A 26,641-nucleotide genomic window follows, 5' to 3' on the forward strand; every position below is an offset into this window, starting at 1 on the left:
TGCAAACCGATTGTTTCAGCAGCTGTTCGAGTGCCTGGTCTCAGACGATCTTGGAGGTGAACATGCTGGATGTGGAGGTCCTGGGCTGGTGTGGTTACACGTGGTCTGCGGTTGTGAGGCTGGTTGGATGTACTGCCAAATTCTCTGAAACGCCTTTGGAGACGGCTTATGGTAGAGAAATGAACATTCAATACACGAGCAACAGCTCTGGTTGACATTCCTGCTGTCAGCATGCCAAAGGCACGCTCCCTCAAATCTTGCGACATTTGTGGCATTGTGCTGTGTGATAAAACTGCACCTTTCAGAGTCGCCTTTTATTGTGGGCAGTCTAAAGGTAGACCTGTGCACTAATCATAGTGTCTAATCAGAATCTTGATATGGCACACCTGTGAGGTGGGATGGATTATCTCAGCAAAGGAGAAGTGCGCACTATCACAGATTTAGACTGGTTTGTGAACAATATTTGAGGGAAATGGTGATATTGCGTATGTGGAAAACGTTTTAGATCTTTGAGTTCATCTCATACAAAATGGGAGCAAAACCAAAAGTGTTGCGTTTATATTTTTGTTGAGTGTATACACACACACACACACACACATATATATACACACACACACACACACATCAATCAATCAATTTTTTTTTTATATAGCGCCAAATCACAACAAACAGTTGCCCCAAGGCGCTTTATATTGTAAGGCAAGGCCATACAATAATGATGTAAAACCCCAACGGTCAAAACGACCCCCTGTGAGCAAGCACTTGGCTACAGTGGGAAGGAAAAACTCCCTTTTAACAGGAAGAAACCTCCAGCAGAACCAGGCTCAGGGAGGGGCAGTCTTCTGCTGGGACTGGTGGGGCTGAGGGAGAGAACCAGGAAAAAGACATGCTGTGGAGGGGAGCAGAGATCGATCACTAATGATTAAATGCAGAGTGGTGCATACAGAGCAAAAAGAGAAAGAAACAGTGCATCATGGGAACCCCCCAGCAGTCTACGTCTATAGCAGCATAACTAAGGGATGGTTCAGGGTCACCTGATCCAGCCCTAACTATAAGCTTTAGCAAAAAGGAAAGTTTTAAGCCTAATCTTAAAAGTAGAGAGGGTGTCTGTCTCCCTGATCTGAATTGGGAGCTGGTTCCACAGGAGAGGAGCCTGAAAGCTGAAGGCTCTGCCTCCCATTCTACTCTTACAAACCCTAGGAACTACAAGTAAGCCTGCAGTCTGAGAGCGAAGCGCTCTATTGGGGTGATATGGTACTACGAGGTCCCTAAGATAAGATGGGACCTGATTATTCAAAACCTTATAAGTAAGAAGAAGAATTTTAAATTCTATTCTAGAATTAACAGGAAGCCAATGAAGAGAGGCCAATATGGGTGAGATATGCTCTCTCCTTCTAGTCCCCGTCAGCACTCTAGCTGCAGCATTTTGAATTAACTGAAGGCTTTTTAGGGAACTTTTAGGACAACCTGATAATAATGAATTACAATAGTCCAGCCTAGAGGAAATAAATGCATGAATTAGTTTTTCAGCATCACTCTGAGACAAGACCTTTTGATTTTAGAGATATTGCGTAAATGCAAAAAGCAGTCCTACATATTTGTTTAATATGCGCTTTGAATGACATATCCTGATCAAAATGACTCCAAGATTTCTCACAGTATTACTAGAGGTCAGGGTAATGCCATCCAGAGTAAGGATCTGGTTAGACACCATGTTTCTAAGATTTGTGGGGCCAAGTACAATAACTTCAGTTTTATCTGAGTTTAAAAGCAGGAAATTAGAGGTCATCCATGTCTTTATGTCTGTAAGACAATCCTGCAGTTTAACTAATTGGTGTGTGTCGTCTGGCTTCATGGATAGATAAAGCTGGGTATCATCTGCGTAACAATGAAAATTTAAGCAATACCGTCTAATAATACTGCCTAAGGGAAGCATGTATAAAGTGAATAAAATTGGTCCTAGCACAGAACCTTGTGGAACTCCATAATTAACTTTAGTCTGTGAAGAAGATTCCCCATTTACATGAACAAACTGTAATCTATTAGACAAATATGATTCAAACCACCGCAGCGCAGTGCCTTTAATACCTATGACATGCTCTAATCTCTGTAATAAAATTTTATGGTCAACAGTATCAAAGCCAGCACTGAGGTCCAACAGAACAAGCACAGAGATAAGTCCACTGTCCGAAGCCATAAGAAGATCATTTGTAACCTTCACTAATGCTGTTTCTGTACTATGATGAATTCTAAAACCTGACTGAAACTCTTCAAATAGACCATTCCTCTGCAGGTGATCAGTTAGCTGTTTTACAACTACCGTCTCAAGAATCTTTGAGAGAAAAGGAAGGTTGGAGATTGGCCTATAATTAGCTAAGATAGCTGGGTCAAGTGATGGCTTTTTAAGTAATGGTTTAATTACTGCCACCTTAAAAGCCTGTGGTACATAGCCAACTAACAAAGATAGATTGATCATATTTAAGATTGAAGCATTAAATAATGGTAGGACTTCCTTGAGCAGCTGGCAGGAATGGGGTCTAATAAACATGTTGATGGTTTGGATGAAGTAACTAATGAAAATAACTCAGACAGAACAATCGGAGAGAAAGAGTCTAACCAAATACCGGCATCCCTGAAAGCAGCCAAAGATAACGATACATCTTTGGGATGGTTATGAGTAATTTTTTCTCTAATAGTCAAAATTTTGTTAGCAAAGAAAGTCACGAAGTCATTACTAGTTAAAGTTAATGGAATACTCAGCTCAATAGAGCTCTGACTCTGTCAGCCTGGCTACAGTGCTGAAAAGAAACCTGGGGTTGTTCTTATTTCTTCAATTAGTGATGAGTAGAAAGATGTCCTAGCTTTACGGAGGGCTTTTTTTATAGAGCAACAAACTCTTTTTCCAGGCTAAGTGAAGATCTTCTAAATTAGTGAGACGCCATTTCCTCTCCAACTTACGGGTTATCTGCTTTAAGCTACGAGTTTGTGAGTTATACCACGGAGTCAGACACTTCTGATTTAAAGCTCTCTTTTTCAGAGGAGCTACAGCATCCAAAGTTGTCTTCAATGAGGATGTAAAACTACTGACGAGATACTCTAACTCCCTTACAGAGTTTAGGTAGCTACTCTGCTCTGTGTTGGTATATGACATTAGAGAACATAAAGAAGGAATCATATCCTTAAACCTAGTTACAGCGCTTTCTGAAAGACGTCTAGTGTAATGAAACTTATTCCCCACTGCAGGGTAGTCCATCAGGGTAAATGTAAATGTTATTAAAAAATGATCAGACAGAAGGGAGTTTTCAGGGAATACTGTTAAGTCTTCTGTTTCCATACCATAAGTCAGAACAAGATCTAAGATATGATTAAAGTGGTGGGTGGACTCATTTACTTTTTGAGCAAAGCCAATAGAGTCTAATAATAGATTAAATGCAGTGTTGAGGCTGTCATTCTCAGCATCTGTGTGGATGTTAAAATCGCCCACTATAATTATCTTATCTGAGCTAAGCACTAAGTCAGACAAAAGGTCTGAAAATTCACAGAGAAACTCACAGTAACGACCAGGTGGACGATAGGTAACAAATAAACTGGTTTTTGGGACTTCCAATTTGGATGGACAAGACTAAGAGACAAGCTTTCAAATGAATTAAAGCTCTGTCTAGGTTTTTGATTAATTAATAAGCTGGAATGGAAGATTGCTGCTAATCCTCCGCCCCGGCCCCTGCTACGAGCATTCTGACAGTTAGTGTGACTCGGGGGTGTTGACTCATTTAAACTAACATATTCATCCTGCTGTAACCAGGTTTCTGTTAGGCAGAATAAATCAATACGTTGATCAATTATTATATCATTTACCAACGGGGACTTAGAAGAGAGAGACCTAATGTTTAATAGACCACATTTAACTGTTTTAGTCTGTGGTGCAGTTGAAGGTGCTATATTATTTTTTCTTTTTGAATTTTTATGCTTAAATAGATTTTTGCTGGTTATTGGTGGTCTGGGAGCAGGCACCGTCTCTACGGGGATGGGGTAATGAGGGGATGGCAGGGGGAGAGAAGCTGCAGAGAGGTGTATAAGACCACAGCTCTGCCTCCTGGTCCCAACGCTGGACAGTCACAGTTTGGAGGATCCAAGAAAATTGGCCAGATTTCTAGAAATGAGAGCTGCTCCATCCAAAGTGGGATGGATGCCGTCTCTCCTAACAAGACCAGGTTTTCCCCAGAAGCTTTGCCAATTATCTATGAAGCCCACCTCATTTTTTGGACACCACTCAGACAGCCAGCAATTCAAGGAGAACATGCGGCTAAACATGTCACTCCCGGTCTGATTGGGGAGGGGCCCAGAGAAAACAACAGAGTCCGACATTGTTTTTGCAAAGTTACACACCGATTTAATGTTAATTTTAGTGACCTCCGATTGGCGTAACCGAGTGTCATTACTGCCGACGTGAATTACAATCTTACCAAATTTACGCTTAGCCTTAGCCAGCAATTTCAAGTTTCCTTCAATGTCGCCTGCTCTGGCCCCCGGAAGACAATTGACACACATATATATATATATATATATATATATATATACACATATACACACATATATACACACACACATATAAGGTCCCACAGTTGACAGTGCATGTCAAAGCACAAACCAAGCATCAGTCAACATTTATTTCTATAGCCCTTTACAGCAGGCAGATGGTATCCAAAGTATTTTACAATAAAATCAAAAAAGTCAAGACTTCACAAAAATAATAAATATACAGCAGACTGAAAAAGGCACATAAAAACAAAACAAAACAAAACGTGTCACAGCAATACAGAAACGGTGCATAAATCACCCCAGATTTTGGATTTTGACCTTGGAACATCTAAAGCTGACCAAATGCTTTAAAGTCCTACTGTAAGTGCAGAGAGTTAAAATTTCAAGTACGATAGCGCAAGACCATTAATAGCTTTACAAACAAAATGAATTCTAAAATGATCTAGAAGCCAGTGAAGTGAGCAAAGTACACGTGTAATACGCTCACGTCTGGAAGTGTTTGTTAAAAGACGAGCAACGACATTTTGCACAAGCTGGAGGCGTGCAAGAAGAGACTGGTTAATACAAACAAAGTGAATTACAGTAATCAAGTCTGGAGGTGATGAAAGCATGAATGGCCATCTTGTACCCTCTCACCCTTTCATTGTACACATTGCAATAACAAAGAATCTGTATCTCAAGATCACGTCTACATGAGAAAAGGCTTTACCCAGAAGATATAGCTGGAAAAAAAAAAAAAAAAATTGCTTTGACAATAGTTTATCAAACCTCAAACAGCTGTCAAATATCATTCCCAAATTCTTGACAGCTGGATTTAAATAATTACCCAGAACACCAAAGTTTGACAGTACAATATTCGGCACACCAGAATGTCCAAACACAATGGTCTCAAAGGAAAAATAAATAAATAAAATTATAGGTAATATAATTAATGTTCCTTGCTGCTGTCAAATGTATTTAAAGCACAGAGCAGCAGAACCCTCCATTCTCATGATGATGGGTTTTCCATAAACACCAAGAATGTGAATTAATATGTACAAACTCTGAACTTCAACTGTCAAACATAATTTATGGGCAACAAAAAGTCGCCGTTTCGGTTTCACAGCTACGCTGATATCACGTGATCATCATGCCTTCCGGCTCACTTCCGGACATTTAAATACTGCGCTGCTCCAGTCTAGTCACAACTGTCAACTTACTTTTGTCAGTCATGATTTGCAGGCCAGAGATATACAATGAAATTCTTCAAAGCTGATTTAAACTACAACAACACAGTGTTTAAGTACATTTCATGTGGGTTCATCTTATTCTGAAATCGAGGGCAGCGAAGCAGTAGATCAGCTGGTAAAAGCAGCTCTGAAATCAGAAATACAGATCAACATTCCATTGTAAATCTGAAGTCAAAATCCATCAAGACAGAAATGAACAAAGAATGGAAAAACAAATGGGACAGGGAATGTAAGGTTTGGTTTTTCACAAAAAAATTAAGGGACATGTTGGATCAAGGAGACAGGTAAGAACTAATCACAGGTTTAAAAATCATACTCTCCATCACTGGAAAACATGAAACCGGTCTGTTTGAGAGGCAGCAGAAGGGAGACTGTTGAGCACATCTTTTTGGAGTGGCAAGCTTATAACAGACAAAGAATTCCACTAGACGACGTCAGAGCACAAGGACAGACCAGTCGAGGGATTACTTTCTTTTTCTACATTTACACCACCAGCTCGGAGGCATGCAATTGCATATTTAAAGGGAACAGGGTTATTCAACAGAATATATTACAGTGTAATTCCCTCCACTTTTTTACTACTATTAATTTTCCCCCTCCCTTTATCTCCCCATTTCCTCATTACTATAACACACATCTGACTCTGCTCATGTTCCACACGCTAACAGTTGGTGGCAGTAATGCACCGTGTCGGTTTGCAAACCACCAATGATGGCTCTAAAGACCCAGCAGTTAGTGGCCGCAGTGGCTCTGCAATTTTCATCCCGGAGTATAAAAATCAGTATTAAGAGAAGAACATCTGATCATCTTTCTGTTTATTCTACCGAGCTGAGTACTATCTTAATGGCCTTTAACTGGGTTGAAGAAAACCTGTCACAGAAGTTAGTGGTTGGCTCTGATAGTCAAGCAGCTCTCCTGAGTATTAAATAAGGGAAGTCTTGCAGTACATATTTGATATACAAGATTTATTACTTGATATGGATAAAAAAGGAAGTTTCTTTGTACTTCCTCTGGGTACCGACCTATGTAGCAATTGAAGGAAATGACAACGTTGACATCCTGGGCAAACAATTGTTAAGAATGGAAAGAATTGATTGGGAAATTCCCTTAAGTTCAAAGGAAAGACTTGTATTGAAGAAAAAGTTATGGGACAAGCATGATACAGGAAGGCACTTATATCAAATCCACAAAGATGTTTTAGGTAGAATAAATGTGGCTGGAAGCAGAAAAGAGGAATTAATCTTGGCCCGTCTCAAGATAGGGCACACAGGTCTTAATAACACTCTAAGGGTGTATAAACACCCAACAGGAGCCTGACCTAACTGTGATCAAATAGAAACTGTTCATCATGCTCTTAGAGTGTGAGGCTTATATTAAGCAATGGAGGAGACTGTCTATGATACTGTGTAGAGAGATTAAGAACATGTCCCTTGGAAATCTGCTGCAAAACCAATCAAACATCGTGCAAAAAGAATTATTTAAATAGCTAAAGGACACTGGATCAATTCATCACATCTAAACAAACGACTATAGCTGCCAGGATCTAAACTTTTGTAAAATCTCAGCGATCACTTACCAGCCCGGTAGGTGGCGGTAGATACACCTTAAGATAGTGCCATCCGCCATTGAATACGAAAGAAGAAGAAGACTACGACGAACTGGACGTCCGACCGTCAGTCTGCTGGGAGAAAAGCCTGAGCGGGTGGTGGTTCCCCGCACGCAGCCACGTCTGCAGAGTCTCATAGGCCGACGATGAGGGAGTGGAAACCTGGCGTTTCGACAGCCGACTGGAGCCACCGACAGCTAAACGCCAGGGAGCGCCGCACGTCGTAGTAGCCATACGGCGTCAAGAATCCGGCCAATAAAGTGTGTGAAGGACTAAGCCAGGTAACGCTCCGAGCCGAACACGGACTCCTCGCTTACCGCGTCTTTTGTGGCGATAACTCCGAGGGAACTCGCAGAGCGGCCGGCGTAGTTAAGCAGATACAGACCCCAAGAAAGGCGGCGGAGTCTTTGAATGTCACCCAGAGCCAAGGATAGCCAGGTTTTCCACAAAAACGGAAACGTTTTGATAGTCTGGCGATCATATACCAGAAGCGTGACACATTCTGTACGACAAAATTCAGTGGGTGCAGACGGCAAGCTACATACAACGGCGCCATCTTGCTACTCTCCAGATTTCAAGCATGAAGTCAAAGGAATTGTCTATAGACCTCCGAGACAATATTGTCTCGAGGCACAAATCTGGGGAAGGTTACAGAAACATTTCTGCTGCTTTGAATGTCCCAATGAGCACAGTGGCCTCGATCATCCGTAAATGGAAGAAGTATGGATCCACCAAGACTCTTCCTAGAGCTGGACGCCCGTCTAAACTGAGCGACCAGGGGAGAAGGGCCTTAGTCGGGGAGGTGATCAAGAACCCGATGGTCACTCTGTCAGAGATCCAGCATTCCTCTGTGGAGAGAGGAGAACCTTCCAGGAGGACAGCCATCTCTGCAGTAATTCACCAGTCAGGTCTGTATGGTATAGTGGCCAGACGGAAGCTACTCCTTCGTGAAAGGCACATGGCAGCCCGCCTGGAGTTTGCCAGAAGACACCTGGAGGACTCTCCGACCATGAGAAACAAAATTCTCTGGTCTGGTGAGACAAAGATTGAACTCTTTGGTGTGAATGCCAGGCGTCATGTTTGGAGGAAACCAGGCGCCTTCCCTACACTGAAGCATGATGATGACAGCATCATGCTGTGGGGATGTTTTTCAGCGGCAGGAACTGGGAGACTAGTCAGGATTGAGGGAAAAATGAATGCAGCAATGTATAGAGACATCCTGGATGAAAACCTCCTCCAGAGCGCTCTTGACCTCAAACTGGGGCAACAGTTCATCTTTCAGCAGGACAATGATCCTAAGCACACAGCCAAGATATCAAAGGAGTGGCTTCAGAACAACTCTGTGAATGTCCTTGAGTGGCCCAGCCAGAGCCCAGACCTAAATCCGATTGAACATCTCTGGAGAGATCTGAAAGTGGCTGTGTACAGACGCTCCCCATCCAACCTGATGGAGCTTGAGACATGTTGCAAAGAGGAATGGCCAAAACTGCAGATAGATAGGTGTGCTGAACTTGTGGCATCATATTCAAAAAGACTTGAGGCTGTAATTGCTGCCAAAGGTGCATCAACAAAGTACTGGGTGTGAATACTTATGTACATGTGATTTTTTTTTTTTTTTTTTTTTAAATAAATTTGCAATACTTTCAAACTTTTTTGTGTTGTCATTAAGAGGTATTCTGAGTATATTTTTTTTGGGGGGGGGGGGGTGAACTTACTCCATTCTGGAATAAAGCTGTAACATAAAATGTTGAAAATTTTAGCGCTGTGAATACTTTCTGGACGCACAGTAATAAGGTAATTTAACAACCAGCTTATAAAGCACCAAATCACAACAAAAGCTTTAATAATCCTTTAACAGTCCCACCATGGGGAAATTTACAATGTTACAGCAGCACAGGGACAGTCACAGGACAGTCTTCAGTCACTTTTATACCAGGTTTGCCAGTGAGCTCAATTAGAAATACTTGTGCAATAATGCAGCAGATAATATTTACAGAGGAATCTTGAACGGTGAAACAAGCACCAAATTCGGCACAAATACTCCTTATGCTGCGTTTACACATAAGTCACGAATGCCACTAAGTACACATTCTTGGCCACTGGTCACAAATGTGGGCAGAAGCGTCAGGTGTCCTCAGGAAATGCTGCAACCTGTTACCACACGTTACGATTAATGGCACGTGTTGCTGGAGAATCATCAGGAACCATTACGCACGGTCAGAATAGTGTTCCGCGTTGTTGCGCGCTATTGCGCGTAACAGCGCATCGTTAAGTTCTGTGAACGAGGTGAATTGTCTCCACACACACACCCATATTCATCCAACCAATTACGATCGCTCCGGTTTTTCAGAACATTGTGACTGTATGCGTAGTTGGGCTCTGTACCATGGAGTGGCGCAGAGAGGAGGAGGAGACGAACAGAGCCACATGTCTTCACGCAGCTCTCGTCTCGCCCATTTTCCCAAACATCAGGCACATGCAGCAGGTGGAACACCTGCAGGAGCGCGCTGAAGAGCACTGAAATTAGACTTTTAGCCAACTTGGTGTCAGCAATCAAACTGAATGCGATGCAGTAGGGTTTAATTGTGTGTGCGCGCTTCTTGCTCCACTGGACTGGAGGAGGTGCAAAGATGTCTGGCTGCACGTGAGTCTCCTCTCGCTCCTCTGGTTGCTCAGACTCGTTCTCTCATCGGTTACAACAGCAGGTGGAACACCTGCAGGAGCATCCTGAGGAGCTTCAGCAGGAACTGTGGAATGACATTTGGAGCCGAGTTTAATTGTGCGCACGTGACAAAACGGATTCATCGTGGCGCGCAGTGAAATTTGACGCCATGTTACAAGTCGTGTCAAAACTTGCCAGTTTCCATGTCACTTCGTAATAACGCGTAACAGTTTGGGCTCCAAGAACCATCACAGAAACCACTACGAACGTTGTCACGTTCTATTAAGGATCAATACTCATCAAGACGGATCAATACGCTCAGTTGCGACCTCCACGACGTGAGACGAAATGAGGGTGGTGTGTGACATTCGTGGAAGATTTTTTGACAGGCAAAAACATGCTCCACAAATATCAATATCACGCACCAACACGCACTATTAAGAAACCTATTCATATGCATTAAGTCACATTAAGAATGTCACGAATGACAGAAAAATGACATTCGTAACACGTCTTGGTTATGTGTAAACGCACCTTTAGACTTTACTCTTGGGGGAATAAAAACGATTGGCCACATTAATTTTCAGTAGGCAGCCAGGTAGGGGTCAATTGAAGAATTATACGGGTTCAAAATGAAGAGATGCTCCAATCATTGAAAACTAAATCACATTATTTGTCTGATCATAAGTATTCCAAAAAGGTTTGGACTATGTCTGAATGTTATGGGGTAAAAACAGCAAGAATGGTGAACGGTCAATTTTTGTTTGTACAGCGGTCAAAAGTTAAAGTTGCTCCAGTTTTGTTAAAAGGTGCAAATTATTGGTTTAGCTAATAGGATTAACAAATGGAATAGTTTTGACTGTTGAATGCTTCGTTTGCAAAATAAATGTCAATGTTGATGTCCATTGGATTCTATGACATGTGAAATGTTACTCCGTAACATAACTAAGCATGACACATGGAGCAAACTACTATTTAAATCAATAATTTGCATCACTTTTCCAAAATTAGAGCAAACTTAACTTTTGACACCAGTACAAACTGAAGTTGATCTTTGTCACTATTCTTGGGGTTTTCAGCCCATAACATTCAGTCACAGATGGTCCAAATTATACCTTTTTGGAATACTTAAGCTCAAACAAGTAATGTGGTATAGTCTTCAATATGATTGGAGTATCTTTTAATTTTGAACTTGTGTAATTCTTCAATTGACCCCTACCTGGATGCCTATTGAAAATTTAAGTGGCCAATCAGTTTTTTCAAAAGACTAATGTCTAAGGAGTGTGTGCCAGTTTTGGTGCTTGTTTCCAGAAATGAATTATTGTTACAGTTACCTGTTCCACTACAACTAAAAATGGAAAGCCAAATATAAATATTGTTGAGAGATGTTCTTTGTCCCAGGTGCATCCTGGGAAGGCATTCTCTGACAAGTGTGTTGCAGCCGTTATTAAACTAGACAACTAGGTTCAAGCTCACCAAACAAAACCCTGTACTCTGTTAAACTAGTTGTTTGTTTATGATGCATGCAATCTACCGTGATGAAATATCTAGTAAAGTAATTATATATATGAAAAATAAATAAGTGTGAGAGACACACACACACACAAAATGCAAAGCCATATAAACATTAAATAGAAGTCCATTCCATTATAGTCACCTCAAACACAGGAAGCTGAAGTTCCAGGCAGAGTTTCTCCATTTCTGGTCGACATGCTTGAATGCTGCTTTGGAGCCTCTGCTTCAGCATCTCCTCTTCTTTAATCATCATATCTAGTAAGCTCTGATACATAATAAAAGCAACACATTCAAGTGTATTAGGTGATACTGGAAATCATTATCTGACATTTTAAAAACACTGGTCGATCAGCCAATCTTATTTACTTGCACTCATGACTGATCAAACTGCAAAAACCTGGTATTCTACTATATAATTTAACAAATCCTTTGAAACCATTGAAGTCAGACATGTCAAGTTTGCATCAGATCTGTCTAGAGAGGCTACCACGAATCACTGTTATCAATTAAACTGTCAAACATGATTTAGTCTATAAAAAGGCAAGAAAGGTAATTGATAGTCACAAGTTTCTCCTACACGTTCAATTGAATTATGGGAGATTTTAATATTCATGTGTGTTGCCCTGATCGGCCACAGGTGAGAGACTTTTTAAGTCTTGTTGATTCTTTTAATTTGGTTCAGTCTGTAATTGATCCCACACGCTGGATCTGGTCCTTTCCTCTGGTCTGTCGGTAACTGATCTGGAAATTTGTGATCACTTTCCTGTTTTATTTTCTATTTATTTGGTAAAGGCTACAATGAACTCCTCCACTGCTGCTCAGTTTTCTGCGGCCTTTCAGCAGTTATGCACTTCTTTTGAAGTTTCTGATGGTGATATACAAGAGCTTGTTTCCTGGTTGTATTTGTCTTGTCAAACCATTTTGGATTCGGTGGCTCCATTTAAGACTCAGCGATCCATGGCTAATCCTGAGCCTTGGTTAAATGACGGATGTCCTGGGGCCAGGAGGAAATGTCGCAGAGCCGAGCAGAAGTGGAAAAAGGACAGACTACAGGACTCTTTTCAAACCTTAAAAAACTGTTGGCACTGTTCTCAGATCACAGTAAAGGAGGCAAGAAGGAAAATATTATTCCCTCTCATGCTCACAACCCACGTGTTTTAAGATCATTGATTCTGTATTAGACACTGCACAGAATGGGCCTCATGTATCAACGTTGCGTACGGCGATATTTGAGCGTATATAGGGTGTACGCCAAAAAACGGGGTGTACGCTCAAACAAATGTTTGGGCCTGAAAACAGTTTGGTATTACAACCCCTGGCAAAAATTATGGAATCACCGGCCTCTGAGGATGTTCATTCAGTTGTTTAATTTTGTAGAAAAAAAGCAGATCACAGACATGACACAAAACTAAAGTCATTTCAAATGGCAACTTTCTGGCTTTAAGAAACACTATAAGAAATCAAGAAAAAAAAGATTGTGGCAGTCAGTAACGGTTACTTTTTTAGACCAAGCAGAGGAAAAAAAATATGGAATCACTCAGTTCTGAGGAAAAAATTATGGAATCACCCTGTAAATTTTCATCCCCAAAACTAACACCTGCATCATATCAGATCTGCTCGTTAGTCTGCATCTAAAAAGGAGTGAACACACGGAGAGCTGTTGCACCAAGTGGACTGACATGAATCATGGCTCCAACACGAGAGATGTCAATTGAAACAAAGGAGAAGATTATCAAACTCGTAAAAGAGGGTAAATCATCACGCAATGTTGCAAAAGATGTTGGTTGTTCACAGTCCAGCTGTGTCTAAACTCTGGACCAAATACAAACAACATGGGAAGGTTGTTAAAGGCAAACATACTGGTAGACCAAGGAAGACAAAGCGTCAAGACAGAAAACTTACTCAAAAATCGAAAAATGTACAACAAAACAAATGAGGAACGAATGGGAGGAAACGAGTCAACGTCTGTGACCGAACTGTAAGAAACCGCCTAAAGGAAATGGGATTTACATACAGAAAAGCTAACGAAAGGCATCATTAACACCTAAACAGAAAAAAACAAGGTTACAATGGGCTAAGAAAAAGCAATTGTGGACTGTGGATGAAAGTCATATTCAGTGATGAATCTCAAATCTGCATTGGGCAAGGTGATGATGCTGGAACTTTTGTTTGGTGCCTTTCCAATGAGATTTATAAAGATGACTGCCTGAAGAGAACATGTAAATTTCCACAGTCATTGATGATATGGGGCTGCATGTCAGGTAAAGGCACTGGGGAGATGGCTGTCATTACATCATCAATAAATGCACAAGTTTATGTTGATATTTTGGACAATTGAAAGGATGTTTGGGGATGATGAAATCATTTTTCAAGATGATAATGCATCTTGCCATAGAGCAAAAACTGCAAACACATTCCTTGCAAAAAGACACATAGGGTCAATGTCATGGCATAGGGTCAATGTCAACGAGCAGATCTGATTTGATGCAGGTGTTAATTTGGGGGATGAAAATTTACAGGGTGATTCCATAATTTTTTCCTCAGAATTGAGTGATTCCATATTTTTTTCCTCTGCTTGGCCTAAAAAAGTAACCGTTACTGACTGCCACAATCTTTTTTTCTTGATTTCTTGTAGTGTTTGCCATTTGAAATGACTTTAGTTTTGTGTCATGTCTGTGATCTGCTTTTTTTCTACAAAATTAAACAACTGAATGAACATCCTCTGAGGCCGGTGATTCCATAATTTTTGCCAGGAGTTGTATTTTCCTACTAAGGTTTGAACTTTGAGAGTGTTTACACACGAGAGAAAAGTGAGAAAATGTTCATGCCTGATTGAGAAAGTGTATAAACTGTAGTGAGGGGTTTTACAGTTTTGAAACGTTTATTATAATTGTAAAAAATAACGCTGCCTAACGCTGCGGTTTCGCGTATTTCGGGCTATTTTTTAGAACGTAACTCCAGCGATTAATGAGGGACCACTGTAACACTTTATTGATTATATACTACAAAACAACTGATACGACAGCCGTTTTTGACTCTCTATTGGCACGCGTCGTGATTGATGGAGTTCTTTTTCATTGCCGTCTTTCCGGCTTCCATGTCGTAAAATGAGGGTGTGTCTGAAGCGGAGTCTGAATATTTATGGACATGTTTATTATAATTACGATCGTTTCCACCCGCCGCATTTATCAAGATCACGTCAGGCGTACGCCAGAAATGGGCAGGTGCGCACTGCTTGATACGTGTCACGGCGACTTTGGTGTATTTCAAGTTTACGCCGTAAATTTATGCCACAAGTGCGCAACATTGATACATGAGGCCCAATGTATGTTTGGACACCTCTCCAGATACGTGCAACAATTTTGCCTGCTTTTTTTCCCGGAAGAAATTTCATAACATTACAGCTTCTTAGTTCCTGCTTCTGACCCTTTGGCCTTTGTTTCTTGTCCTGTCACTTTTATTCAGTTTGAATTTCTGACCTTTTCATTTTTAGAGGATGTAGTAGGGCACATCAAATCTGGTTCTTTATGATCCTGTCTCCCCACGATTTTTTTAAAGAAATCTTGTTGTGTATCAGACAACCAGTGCTGGCTATTTTAAAATCGTAGTTTGTCTTCCGGGGTGGTTCCAGCAAAATTTAAACATGCTGTGATCCAGCCTGCTGCAAAAAAAAAAAAAAAACTGGTCTTGATCACACGGTTTTGCTAATTATAGGCTCATTTCGAAACTGCTTTTTCTAAAGAAGGTTTTAGAAAAAATTGTCAATTAATCAAATTTTTGTTTTTATGAAAATGGTATTTTGGAACAGTTTCAGTCAGGTTTTAAGCCATTTCATAGCACAGAGTTTGCATTACTTAAGGTTTTTAATGACATTTTTCTCGCATGTGACGCTGGGAACTCTTATCTTGGTTTTGTTCGATTTAACGGCTGCTTTTGATACGCTTGACCAAGGTATTTTACTATCTTGACTACATTACTTAGTGGGCATTGATGGTACTGTGCTTGAGTGGTTCCCGTCCTATCTGACAGACAGAATGTTTTCTGCGAAATGTCGGTGGCTTCGAATCTGTTGTAGTCCTACAGGGCTCTAATTTGGTGCCCTTGCTGTTCTATTTATTGACTCTGGGGACTATTTTTAGAAGACAAGATTTTATTCCATTTGTAGCAGGATGAAGGTCCTGGGTCCTGATTGAAAAGACATTCCCGCTAGCTTGGCTAATGGGGAATTCCCCCTTGGCTGACCTGGTAGAGGAATGGTCTTTAGTGCGAGCCCTCCAGGGTTCAATCCCACCGCCGTCCTGGCCACAAAGGTCCTACGGTCACACACTGTTATGCAGATGATTGCTAGATTTATTTGCCTGTGACTCAGAGGGATGGTCAGTCATTGAAACAGATCCTGGTGTGTTTAGAATATATTAAAACCTGGCTTGCCTGGAATTTTCTAAGTTTTAATGAAAAAACAGAGGTGGCGGTTTCTGGACCTAGTAGTCTTTGTGAGTCCTCTGTCGATTTGGGACCCCTGGAAGCACATTTTAAATCGGTTATTCTTAATCTTGGTTTTAAGATGGATGGTTAACTAAACTGGACAGCCAAACTGCAGCAGTGGTGAAATTGTTTTTTTTATCATTTGCGGCGCTTGGCAAAACTGAAACCTTTTCTTTCCAGGCAACATTTCGAATTGGTCATTCATGCTTTTGTATCAGCTCGTCTGGATTACTGCAATTTGCGCTATGTTGGAGTAAATCAGTCACTTCTCTCCCAACTGCAGTTGGTCCAGAATGCTGCGGCATGGCTTTTGACAGGGGCTCAGAGGAGGGCGCATATGACTCCTGTCTTGGCCGCACTTCACTGGTTACCGGTTAATTTTAGGGTCCATTTTAAAATTCTTATGGTTGTTTTTAAGTCCCTCCATGGTCTAGCTCCATTGAACCTCTCTGGGCTTCTTCAGCCTTATGCACCTAGTCGCTCCATCAGGTCGGCTGACCAGCTGCTCCTGCAAGTGCCTAGGTCAAAGAGAAAGCTCAGAGGGGACAGAGCTTTCTCTGTGGTTGCTCCCAGACTGTGAAACAGTTTGCTTCTGGGTGTCAGGGAAGCGCCCTCATTGGCCATTTTTAAAGTTCTTTTAAAAACAAGTAATGATATTACATTTACTATAGTTTGAAAATAAAGACAACTGGCAAATTCATAATATGTGAGGTGGCCAAAGCAGTGAAGAGAAACACACCTCTCCCAGAAAAGATTCCAATGCATTTATGCATTAAGCAACAACCACCACAGATCCCATACAAGCTTCTTTTTTTATTATTTTCCAATATTCCCATAAATCTTTCCTAAAGATCACTAGCTCTCAACTGTAAGCAAAGACACTAATATACAGATATAAATTAGATGTGACTGAACTATAAAGACAACAGCAGAAGCACTGTAATTAGCAGTCTATAAAAGTAGTTCCTGTACATCTGTCAAACCTGATTCATCGGTGCATTGCAGAGATGAATCAGGTTCGACAGACTAGGAACTGTTCTAATTTGGTAAAGCGGTTGAATGTTTTTACACAGTGCCAACTGTCATTTTGATATTTGGATGGCAAGAAAAAGTCGTAACTGGAAACCCATGGAAAACATGCAAACCTCACACAGAAAGGAACTGGAACTTTGGTTGAACTCGATGTGTGACATTCTTGCTGTGAGGCAAGAATGTAGACATTACACACTAGTCACCACCCACTTTATTAAGTACACCTGTTTATTTATATATATATATATATATTTTTTTTTTTTTTTTTTTGAACAAAGTAAACAGAAAAAGAAAAAAAAAATCCACAAGAAAAATATGCAACCAATAAACAATGCTCAAAAGGGAGTAGGAAGAAATAAACACTTTCATATAATGCCTGAACAGATCCTTGTCATTTGATTGGTGACTTGTATGTCACGTGACATGGATTATTCATACCATTTGCTGTTGTGTTCCATTTATCATGCAATTGTAGCGCTATTCAACGTGCAATGTTGGTACTAGTATTCGTGCTACTGCATGCCCCAACCACCGCACGCTCTCATGCTACCAGCAACAGCGTTATCTTAAAAACAAACATAGTGGGAGCTTATTTATGCTGCTCATTCTTCTAAACACAAAAAACAAATCCAGTGCACTGTAAGCCATCTGGAAGCATTTGCAGCATTCGCTGGGACGTCTGGAATCGCTGTCAAATGAAGAGTTTGATGCATTGCTGTCGTGATTTTTCAGTGGACTGAGAAAAACAGACAGCAGTCTATACACAATGTATGGCATAAGCTAGTATGGACTACATTGTCAGGATTGTTTTTGAATTGTCTGACTGTATTTGTAAGTTGACTGAACAATTTTGGATAGGACTGCTATTTAAAATTCGTGTTGGACTGCTTAGAAACTGTTGACATCAAAGGACCACTGATGCACACACCAAAATGCAATTCCCTTTTATAAATTAATAAAATAGCAAGTGACAAGGATTCATTTTAGCTGGTACATAAAATAATATTTTTCATTTGTTCAGTGGAAATATTTCATTCACCTCATGGAAGGAACATCCATCTTTGACCTCATGAAATATTCTTATCATTGCACTCAAACATTCATTATTTGTATAATAATGCACTCCTATCCCTGTTCTACTGCTCATTAAAACAACTACAGATCTGGGAGCAAACTCACAAAATGACACCCCACTCTGCTGTACTAGTTGTTTGAGTGTATTATATAAACAGTGATGGTAAATCTTTTTTTTTTTTTAAACACCTGAACTGGTCAACCTCTTATTGTAAATGACAGCTACAATTTATTAAACAAATGAACTCCCCTTTTAAGATATTGGACCAAAATTGTTTTCATGTACATCTTCATATGGTGTGCTACACTGTTAAACCAAACACGCCATCTTAATACAATAATTAAGTTAATGTAACTCAAACTTTGAAAAAAGTTTGAATCACTCATTTCCATTAATTAAACTAACTCAAAAATGAATTGTCATCATAACAACTCAGTTCCTTTAAGTGCATTTAAAGTTTTGGGGTATTTAAGTGTTGGTGATATATTTCCAGTGCATTACATTCACTGATTTTAATTGAGTTTATGTAACGGAGGCCAGCAGGTGTCGCTGTGCATATGTAATTAGCAAACCTCACTCCCAACAGCTCAAAAGAATCCTCTGGTCACAAGGCCAGAGCCCTGGTGTTTATAGCCTTCTGGTTATAGAGTCCGACTTCCATGCCGGAAAGCGTGAGTTCGTGTCCCGAGGGGAGTGAATGGGCAGAGTCATAACAAAACACAGACTCAACAAGTAATCCAAAGAATGCATCAAAAAAAAACCAAACAAAAAAAAAATCTAATCCAAAACGTAATGCAAATTTTTTTAGGCAGAAATTTGTGTCTTTTTTTAATCAAAAAACTAACTACATTTATATAAGTCTAATTAACTATAAATTGTTAACTTAGTAAAACTAACAATTAAATTTTAGAAAATGATTTTATTTAATTTGGCAAACAAATGGTGTAAAGCAGTCGGTTTCCTCAAATGTTTGAGTTCAACTAACTCGAGTGTTACAGTGTACAAGCAATTAGCTAAAGTTTCACTGAAATCCATACAGTTTCGGAGGTGGTGTGCTGACAAAAGCCATGAGATGGATTGATTCTTACACTGTCCCCTGCAATAGAATGGAGGAATGTCCATGGCGTACCTTGTCTCATCTCCCAATGAAAGCTGAGATGGGCTCTGGCTCTCTAGCTCCAGTGGTTTAGAAAAAACATAGTAATCTACTGCGACTTAAATGTAAAAATATTGCACATGTACAGAAAATGGGTGTGGTTCTTTAGGTGAAAATGACTCGTTGATGGCAAAGGTCAAAGGAAAATAGTCTGACTGGTTTGAGCTGACACCAGCAAGTAATGCAAATAATCCCTTGTTACAACAAAAGCATGCATCATAGCTCTGAATAACTGCAACAACAACAAATCAAAATCTTGAAACACATGGAGTACAGCAGCAGAAAATCAGAGCGTCAGTCCTGTTGGCTGAGAAAAGGAAAGTGCAGCTACAGTGGGCAAAGACTCACCAACTGTGGACAAGAAAATATTGAGGTGGGGGGGGGGGGGGGTGTTGCCTCATGCCTGGTCTGATGAGTTTCGATTTCTGTTGTGACATGCAGGTGGTCATAATTTGCCACAAACAACATGAATGCAGGAATCCATCCTGCCTCATGGCAACAATTCCGGCTACTGCTGGTGGTGTAATGGCGTGCAAATACAGCCTGACCAATATATCTGTGGGTCATTTCAGGGATTTCTCCTATAGGACAAGTAGAATGAGACCCACTTGTCCTATTACTATCGTGACTTGTCCCATCTCGGTGAGTTTGGCGACGAGGTGCAGCTGAATCAAACGAACACCAACAATATGAAAATACCAATTTGATACATACAAAAGAAAAGTTACGTATGTAGTGTATGAAGCTCCTGGGTTTTAGGCAACATTACTTTATTCTTAAACATTACAAGTAAGTCAGTTATGATGATGATGATTATGTGATGGACGTAGTGAGTCTGTTGTCTGATTCTGCCAATATATTCAGGTTTGAGTAATGATTAGGGCAGAGGCACACATGAAAGTACGCATCCAGCACAGCGATGACACCAGTGTGACACCTGCACCGAATGAAGTGATCAGTGAGCGTATTAAGCACATTATAAACTGAATAGTGGGTCAGGGTTGAGGGCCTGCGAATGGTTACTCACCTTAATGTGATTTTTGACCACATTTGTTCTCTGAAGTCTTTGGTCCTCCAGGATACCGATCTCCTCCCAAATATCCTTCAGATGGCACAGCGCTTTATTCAGGCATGACACAGCCTCTGCCGCGAGCACTTCACTACAAGCACGCACAGACAAACATTTCCCCAGCACCGGTTACTAAAACCATCCAACAAAACGCAACTTTTCCTTCTCGTCACTAAGAATTAGCGAGCGGCTAGCCCAGCTAACACTTAACGCTACTGTCACTTCAAAAATCATAACAGCAGCAATAATTTCTTTCATTCATACCTCCTCCTCATCATCATCATCACTGAAGACCAAAATTGCCGTGATTTTTCGTGAATAAATTCAGCAGGTCTAAAAGTTAAACAAGCCACGGAACGTCCCCTGTACTGCGTCTCTTTCTGCAAAGAGTCCGTTAGTGCACAATTTGAAAAGCGTGGCAACAACAATCTGATTGGCTCGTTCTAAGGGTACGGTTGTTGTGCTATAAACTACCCCGCCCATCGACAGGATCATGGGACAGAAACTGTGGCCAAAAAGAGGAACCGCCCGCCTCTGAATATACTGTGAAATAAAACAAACGCCTCGCTCTAGTTTCAGTGGGTGTAGCGCAAAAAATGACTTTCTGTGGCAACGGTCGCATCAATGGCGTCGTTGTTATGCATAAAACTAAAAATATACAAATAAAATAAAAAATACTAAGTCGTACCAGATTTAATACACTGGATCGGAGAGAACTGATGCTGAATGTTTTTGGAGAAACTGACTTTTCCGTTCAAGATATATAACATCTTAAAGGGGTCATGACTGGAAAAAAGGAAAATGTGAAAATATTTCAAAATCGGATTAAATATCAAACACATCAAATTGTGGTGATTTGTCATAAATATGACCTCTTTAACCATTAACGTATTGGATCTAAGACGATTTAATTATTAATTCTATAGACTGAACATTAAAATATGAATGAAAAACATCACGAATCAAAATTTTTAGACAATTTTAAACTTTAAACTTGTCGGAGCTTCTTTTAACGATTGCTGAAGCCCAACAGCTTGAACACTGGTTGAAAAACAAACTCACATATTTAAGATACACACACACATACACACACATTATATATATATATATATATATATATATATATATATATATATATATATATATATATATATATATATATATATATATATATATATATGTAACAGAAATAAAACGTTTTATTTCACCAAAATGTTTTTAATGTTTATGTTCAATCATGGAGCTGTATGTGTTCAATCCGAGCCACCTGGTGGTAGTGAGGCGCAACTATTTGCTCTATTTGAAACTACTTTTAAATTGTTTTATCTTGAGTTTAACCCTTTTTAAGTATTTTTCCTATCTAAATATCATATCTAAATTGTTATACATCCCCTATGTTTTTGTTAAAACAGACACATTAAAGATAAGAGTTGTTTCTTTTTTTATTCCTAAACAGCTGCAGTTGGCCTCACTTGTACGTACACACTATGGGAAGTGTGTTGGTTGTGTTTTTAACAGGTAGGCTGAAATATGTTTCAAAAGTCTTAACCTTTTGTTTTATTCAGTTACAGTTGATGTTAGCAGTTGCTAGGTAACCGACTACAATCTGTGTGTCAGCTCTGTTAATTTTGACCTTTTTTGTTTGTAATTATTATGCTGTGATTTTAAAATGTATATTTGTTGTAATGACAAGTTGTATGTGGGGGAGGTAATGGTCTAGTGCTTAAGGTGTTGGGCTTGAGTCCAGAAGATCATGGGTTCATCCTTACCTGACTGGAAAATCACTAAGAGCCCTTGGGCAAGGCCTTTAATCCCCTATTGCTCCAGGTGTGTAGATACCGCCTTGTATGGCAGCACCCTGACATCGGGGTGAATGTGAGGCATAATTGTAAAGCGCTTTGAGCATCTGATGCAGATGGAAAAGCACTATATAAATGCAGTCCATTTACCATTTATTTGTATAAAAAAACATGTATTTAATACTATACGATCACAAAGCTCTGGCGCTGGAGAAACTGCAGGTGGCCTCACTTGTACATACGCATTAATGGGAAGTGTGTTGGTTGTGTTTTTAACAGATCTGCAGTAAACGATGTTGAAAAGCAGTGCTGTATCTGTGGTCTTCTTAAACACCTGTGTGAAGCATCACACGCGCACACAACTTGGACCGACATCTCTGCTATTTTAGCATTATGGGATAGCTCGCCCACAGAATGAACTCGCCGGACTACTTTCGCGAAACTGCTCAGTGTGCCGCTCTTGTTGGAGCGACAACACACAGAATGTGTCTCTTCTCAGATAGATCTCTTTCAGTGCAGCTTCTTGTTCTGACATTACCACGAAGTTAACACCCAAGTATTTCATCGCCAACTGTAAATGGTAATCAAAACATTCCAATCGTATCTTTCTGAACTCTTCCGCATCAAAGTCCATCGTGTCAGTGTTTACAATGCTCATAAACTTTTAAGTTTCTTAAATATTTATTATGGCCACTCGTAAAACTTCAGTTCTCTTTATAATTTTATTACTGGTAAATTTTAGAATTGATTCTGGGAACTACTTTTTGCACAGGAATTCATCAAGCACATCGGCCGCGGGCGCGTACTAACACAGAATCCCCAGAAACTGTGGAAAGTTGTTCGGCCATAACGAGAGCGTCCATTTAGCTTGTCAAAAACTAAGCTAGTGGCACTCGTGAGAGTGCACCCTCGGAGTTCTCGGCTTCTTTGGATGTGATTGGAGAAACTTGACATCATGCAACTTTCATGTGTTGTGTCAGCACCAGTGACAGCTTCAGAGTGGTACAGGGAGGGATTTTAATACATAACAATGAACCAAATCTAGGCTCAAGAGACTGACGTGCCTTTCAGCGAACTGTCGGTGAAATTTCACATTTTGGTAAGAAGACCCGCTGTTCCACTCCCCCATGAAACGTGTCACTTAAGCCAGCAGTTAAGGGGAACATTAAGGGAAAAGACAGTGTTGAGATATCTTCTTCTTCGTCTTTCAGCTGTTCCCGTTAGGGGTCGCCACAGCAGATCAATCGTTTCCATCTCACCCTGTCCTCTGTATCTTCCTCTGTCACACCAACCACCTGCATGTCCTCTCTCAGCACATCCATGAACCTCCTCTTTGGTCTCCCTCTTCTCCTCCTGCCTGGTGGCTCCGTCCTCAGCATCCTTCTCCCTATATACACTGGATCCCTCCTCTGCACATGTCCAAACCATCTCAATCTCGCCTCTCTGACTTTGTCTCCAAACCGTCCCACCTGAGCTGTCCCTCTGATATGTTCATTCCTAATCTTGTCCATTCTTGTCACTCCCAAAGAGAATCTCAACATCTTCAGCTCTGCCACCTCCAGCTCTGCCTCCTGTCTTTTTGTTAGTGCCACTGTCTCTAAACCATACAACATAGCTGGTCTCACTACTGTTTTGTAAACTTTCCCCTTCACCCTTGCTGATATTCTTCGGTCACAAATCACTCCTGCCACCTTTCTCCACCCACTCCACCCTGCCTGCACTCTCTTCTTCACCTCTCTACCACACTCTCCATTACTTTGAACAGTTGACCCCAAATATTTAAACTCATCTACTTTCACCACTTCTACTCCTTGTAACTGCACTATTCCACTGGGCTCCCTCTCATTCACACACATGTACTCAGTCTTGCTTCTACTGACTTTCATTCCCCTTCTCTCCAAAGCATATCTCCACTTCTCCAGACTAGACTCAACTTGCTCTCTACTCTCACTACAGATCACAATGTCATCTGCAAACATCATAGTCCATGGGGACTCCTGTCTGATCTCATCTGTCAACCTGTCCATCACCACTGCAAACAAGAAAGGACTCAGAGCTGATCCTTGGTGTAATCCCACCTCCACCTTGAATGAGTCTGTCATTCCGACTGCGCATCTCACCGCTGTCACACTATTCTTGTACATGTCCTGTACTACCCTAACATACTTCTCTGCCACTCCAGACTTCCTCAAACAATGCCACAACTCTTCTCTTGGCACCCTATCATAAGCTTTTTCTAAGTCCACAAACACACAATGTAACTCTTTCTGTCCTTCTCTGTACTTTTCCAACAGTATTCTCAGAGCAAACATTGCATCTGTAGTGCTCTTTCTCGGCATGAAACCATATTGCTGCTCACAGATCTTCACCTGTTTTCTAAGCCTAGCTTCTACTACTCTTTCCCATAACCTCATGCTGTGGCTGATCAGCTTTATGCCTTTGTAGTTACTGCAGCTCTGCACATCACCCTTGTTCTTGAAAATAGGAACCAGCACACTTCGTCTCCACTCCTCAGGCATCCTCTCACTTTCCAAGATTTTATTAAACAATCTGGTTAGAAACTCTACTGCCATCTCTCCTAGACATTTCCATGCCTCCACTGGAATGTCATCTGGACCGACTGCCTTTCCACTCTTCATCCTCTTCATAGCAGCCCTCACTTCTTCCTTGCTAATCTCTTGTACTTCCTGATTTACTCTCACCACATCATCCAGCCTTTTCTCTTGCTCATTTTCTTTATTCATCAACTCTACAAAATATTCCCTCCACCTTCTCAGCACACACTCCTCACTTGTCAGCACATTACCATATGCATCTTTTACCACCCTAACCTGCTGCACATCCTTTCCAGCTCTGTCCCTTTGTCTGGCCAATCGGTACAAGTCCTTTTCTCCTTCCTTACTATTCAGCTTCTTGTACAGCTCGCAATATGCCTTTTCCTTTGCTTTTGCCACTTCTCTTTTCACCTTACGCCACATCTCCTTGTACTCCTGTCTACTTTCTTCATCTCTCCAACTATCCCAAAACTTTTTCGCCAACCTCTTTCTCCTTATGCTTTCCTGGACCTCTTCATTCCACCACCAAGTCTCCTTGTCTTCCTTCCACTGTCCAGATGTCATACCCAGTATTGTCCTAGCTGTCTCCCTCACCACATCTGCAGTACTTTTCCAGTTGTCCAAAATTGCTTCCCCTCCAACCAGTGCTTCTCTCACCTGCTCGCTAAATTTCACACAACAGTCTTCCTCCTTCAGCTTCCACCATCTGATCCTTTGTTGAGCTCTCACTCTCTTCTTCTTCTTTACCTCTAAAGTCATCCTACAAACAACCATCCTGTGCTGTCTAGTGACACTCTCTCCTGCTACCACCTTACAGTCTGTGATTTCTTTTAGCTTGCATCTCCTATAAGAATGTAGTCCACCTGTGTGCACCTTCCTCCACTCTTATATGTTACCCTGTGCTCCTCCCTTTTCTTAAAGTAGGTATTCACCACAGCCATTTCCATCCTTTTTGCAAAATCAACTACCATCTGTCCTTCCCCATTCCTATCCTTGATACCATATCTACCCATTACTTCCTCATCACCTCTGTTCCCTTCACCAACATGCCCATTGAAGTCTGCTCCTTTCACCACTCTTTCATGCTTGGGCACACTCTCCACCACCTCATCTAACACACTCCAGAAATCATCTTTCTCCTTCATCTCACAACCAACCTGTGGGGCATATGCACTGATGATATTCATCATCACCCCTTCAATTTCCATCTTCACACTCATCACCCTGTCAGACACTCGCTTAACCTCCATCACACTTTTACCATACTCTTCCTTTAAAATGACCCCAACACCATTTCTCTTCCTGTCCTCACCATGGTACAACAACTTGTACCCACCGCCGATGCTCCTGCTCTTACTTCCCTTCCACTTGGTCTCTTGCACACACAATATGTCTACCTTTCTCCTCTCCATCATATCAGCCAGCTCTCTCCCTTTACCAGTCATACTACCAACATTCAAAGTCCCCACTCTCATTTCCACCCTTCTAGTTTTCTTCTTCTCCCGCTGTTCGTGGCAACATTTTCCTCCTCTTCTTTGTCGTGTTGAGATATGAATTCTCCATTTTTTCCTTATGTCTCATGGAAGTATGTTTGGCATTTTAAATAAAGTTTTGCAATTATGAATAAAAACAAAAATGAAGAACTGTCTGAAATGCACTTTCAATGTTGTGATAGCTTTATTTGGGAAAATGCAAGAAAGGGACAGTTCTGTTTTTTCCATGTCTGGACTGCATTAGACTGGGTCCACATCAAAACTCGTACAGACACCTGCCAAATCTGGACAAGATTATGCCAGAAAAGCTAAAGATTTATTAAAATGTGGTTTCATATTTGTCAAAATGTTTTTTTTCCTCTACAGGTGGATCACATTGGACTGGGTCCGTTAAAAAAAATATATAAATATGTGGAAAACTACATC

The 26,641-nt window shown here is 40.8% G+C and overlaps 1 protein-coding gene across 3 annotated transcripts in view; it reads right to left on the minus strand.

The window, feature by feature from the left end:
- prc1b (protein regulator of cytokinesis 1b) overlaps positions 1-20,758 on the minus strand; it is a 36,858-nt gene extending 16,100 nt beyond the window's left edge. For all 3 annotated transcript variants that reach the window (XM_034193374.1, XM_034193355.1, XM_034193365.1), the window contains exons 1-3: positions 20,633-20,758; positions 20,327-20,459; positions 11,694-11,816 (exon numbers count right to left, since the gene is read on the minus strand). In XM_034193374.1, coding sequence (XP_034049265.1) covers positions 11,694-11,816; positions 20,327-20,459; positions 20,633-20,652 — 276 coding nt within the window. In that variant the 5' untranslated portion in view covers positions 20,653-20,758. The remainder of the gene's footprint in view (positions 1-11,693; positions 11,817-20,326; positions 20,460-20,632) is intronic.
- Between the last annotated feature and the right edge of the window lie 5,883 nt (positions 20,759-26,641).

Source organism: Thalassophryne amazonica, chromosome 2 (assembly GCF_902500255.1).
Source record: "Thalassophryne amazonica chromosome 2, fThaAma1.1, whole genome shotgun sequence".
Lineage (NCBI taxonomy): Eukaryota > Metazoa > Chordata > Actinopteri > Batrachoidiformes > Batrachoididae > Thalassophryne > Thalassophryne amazonica.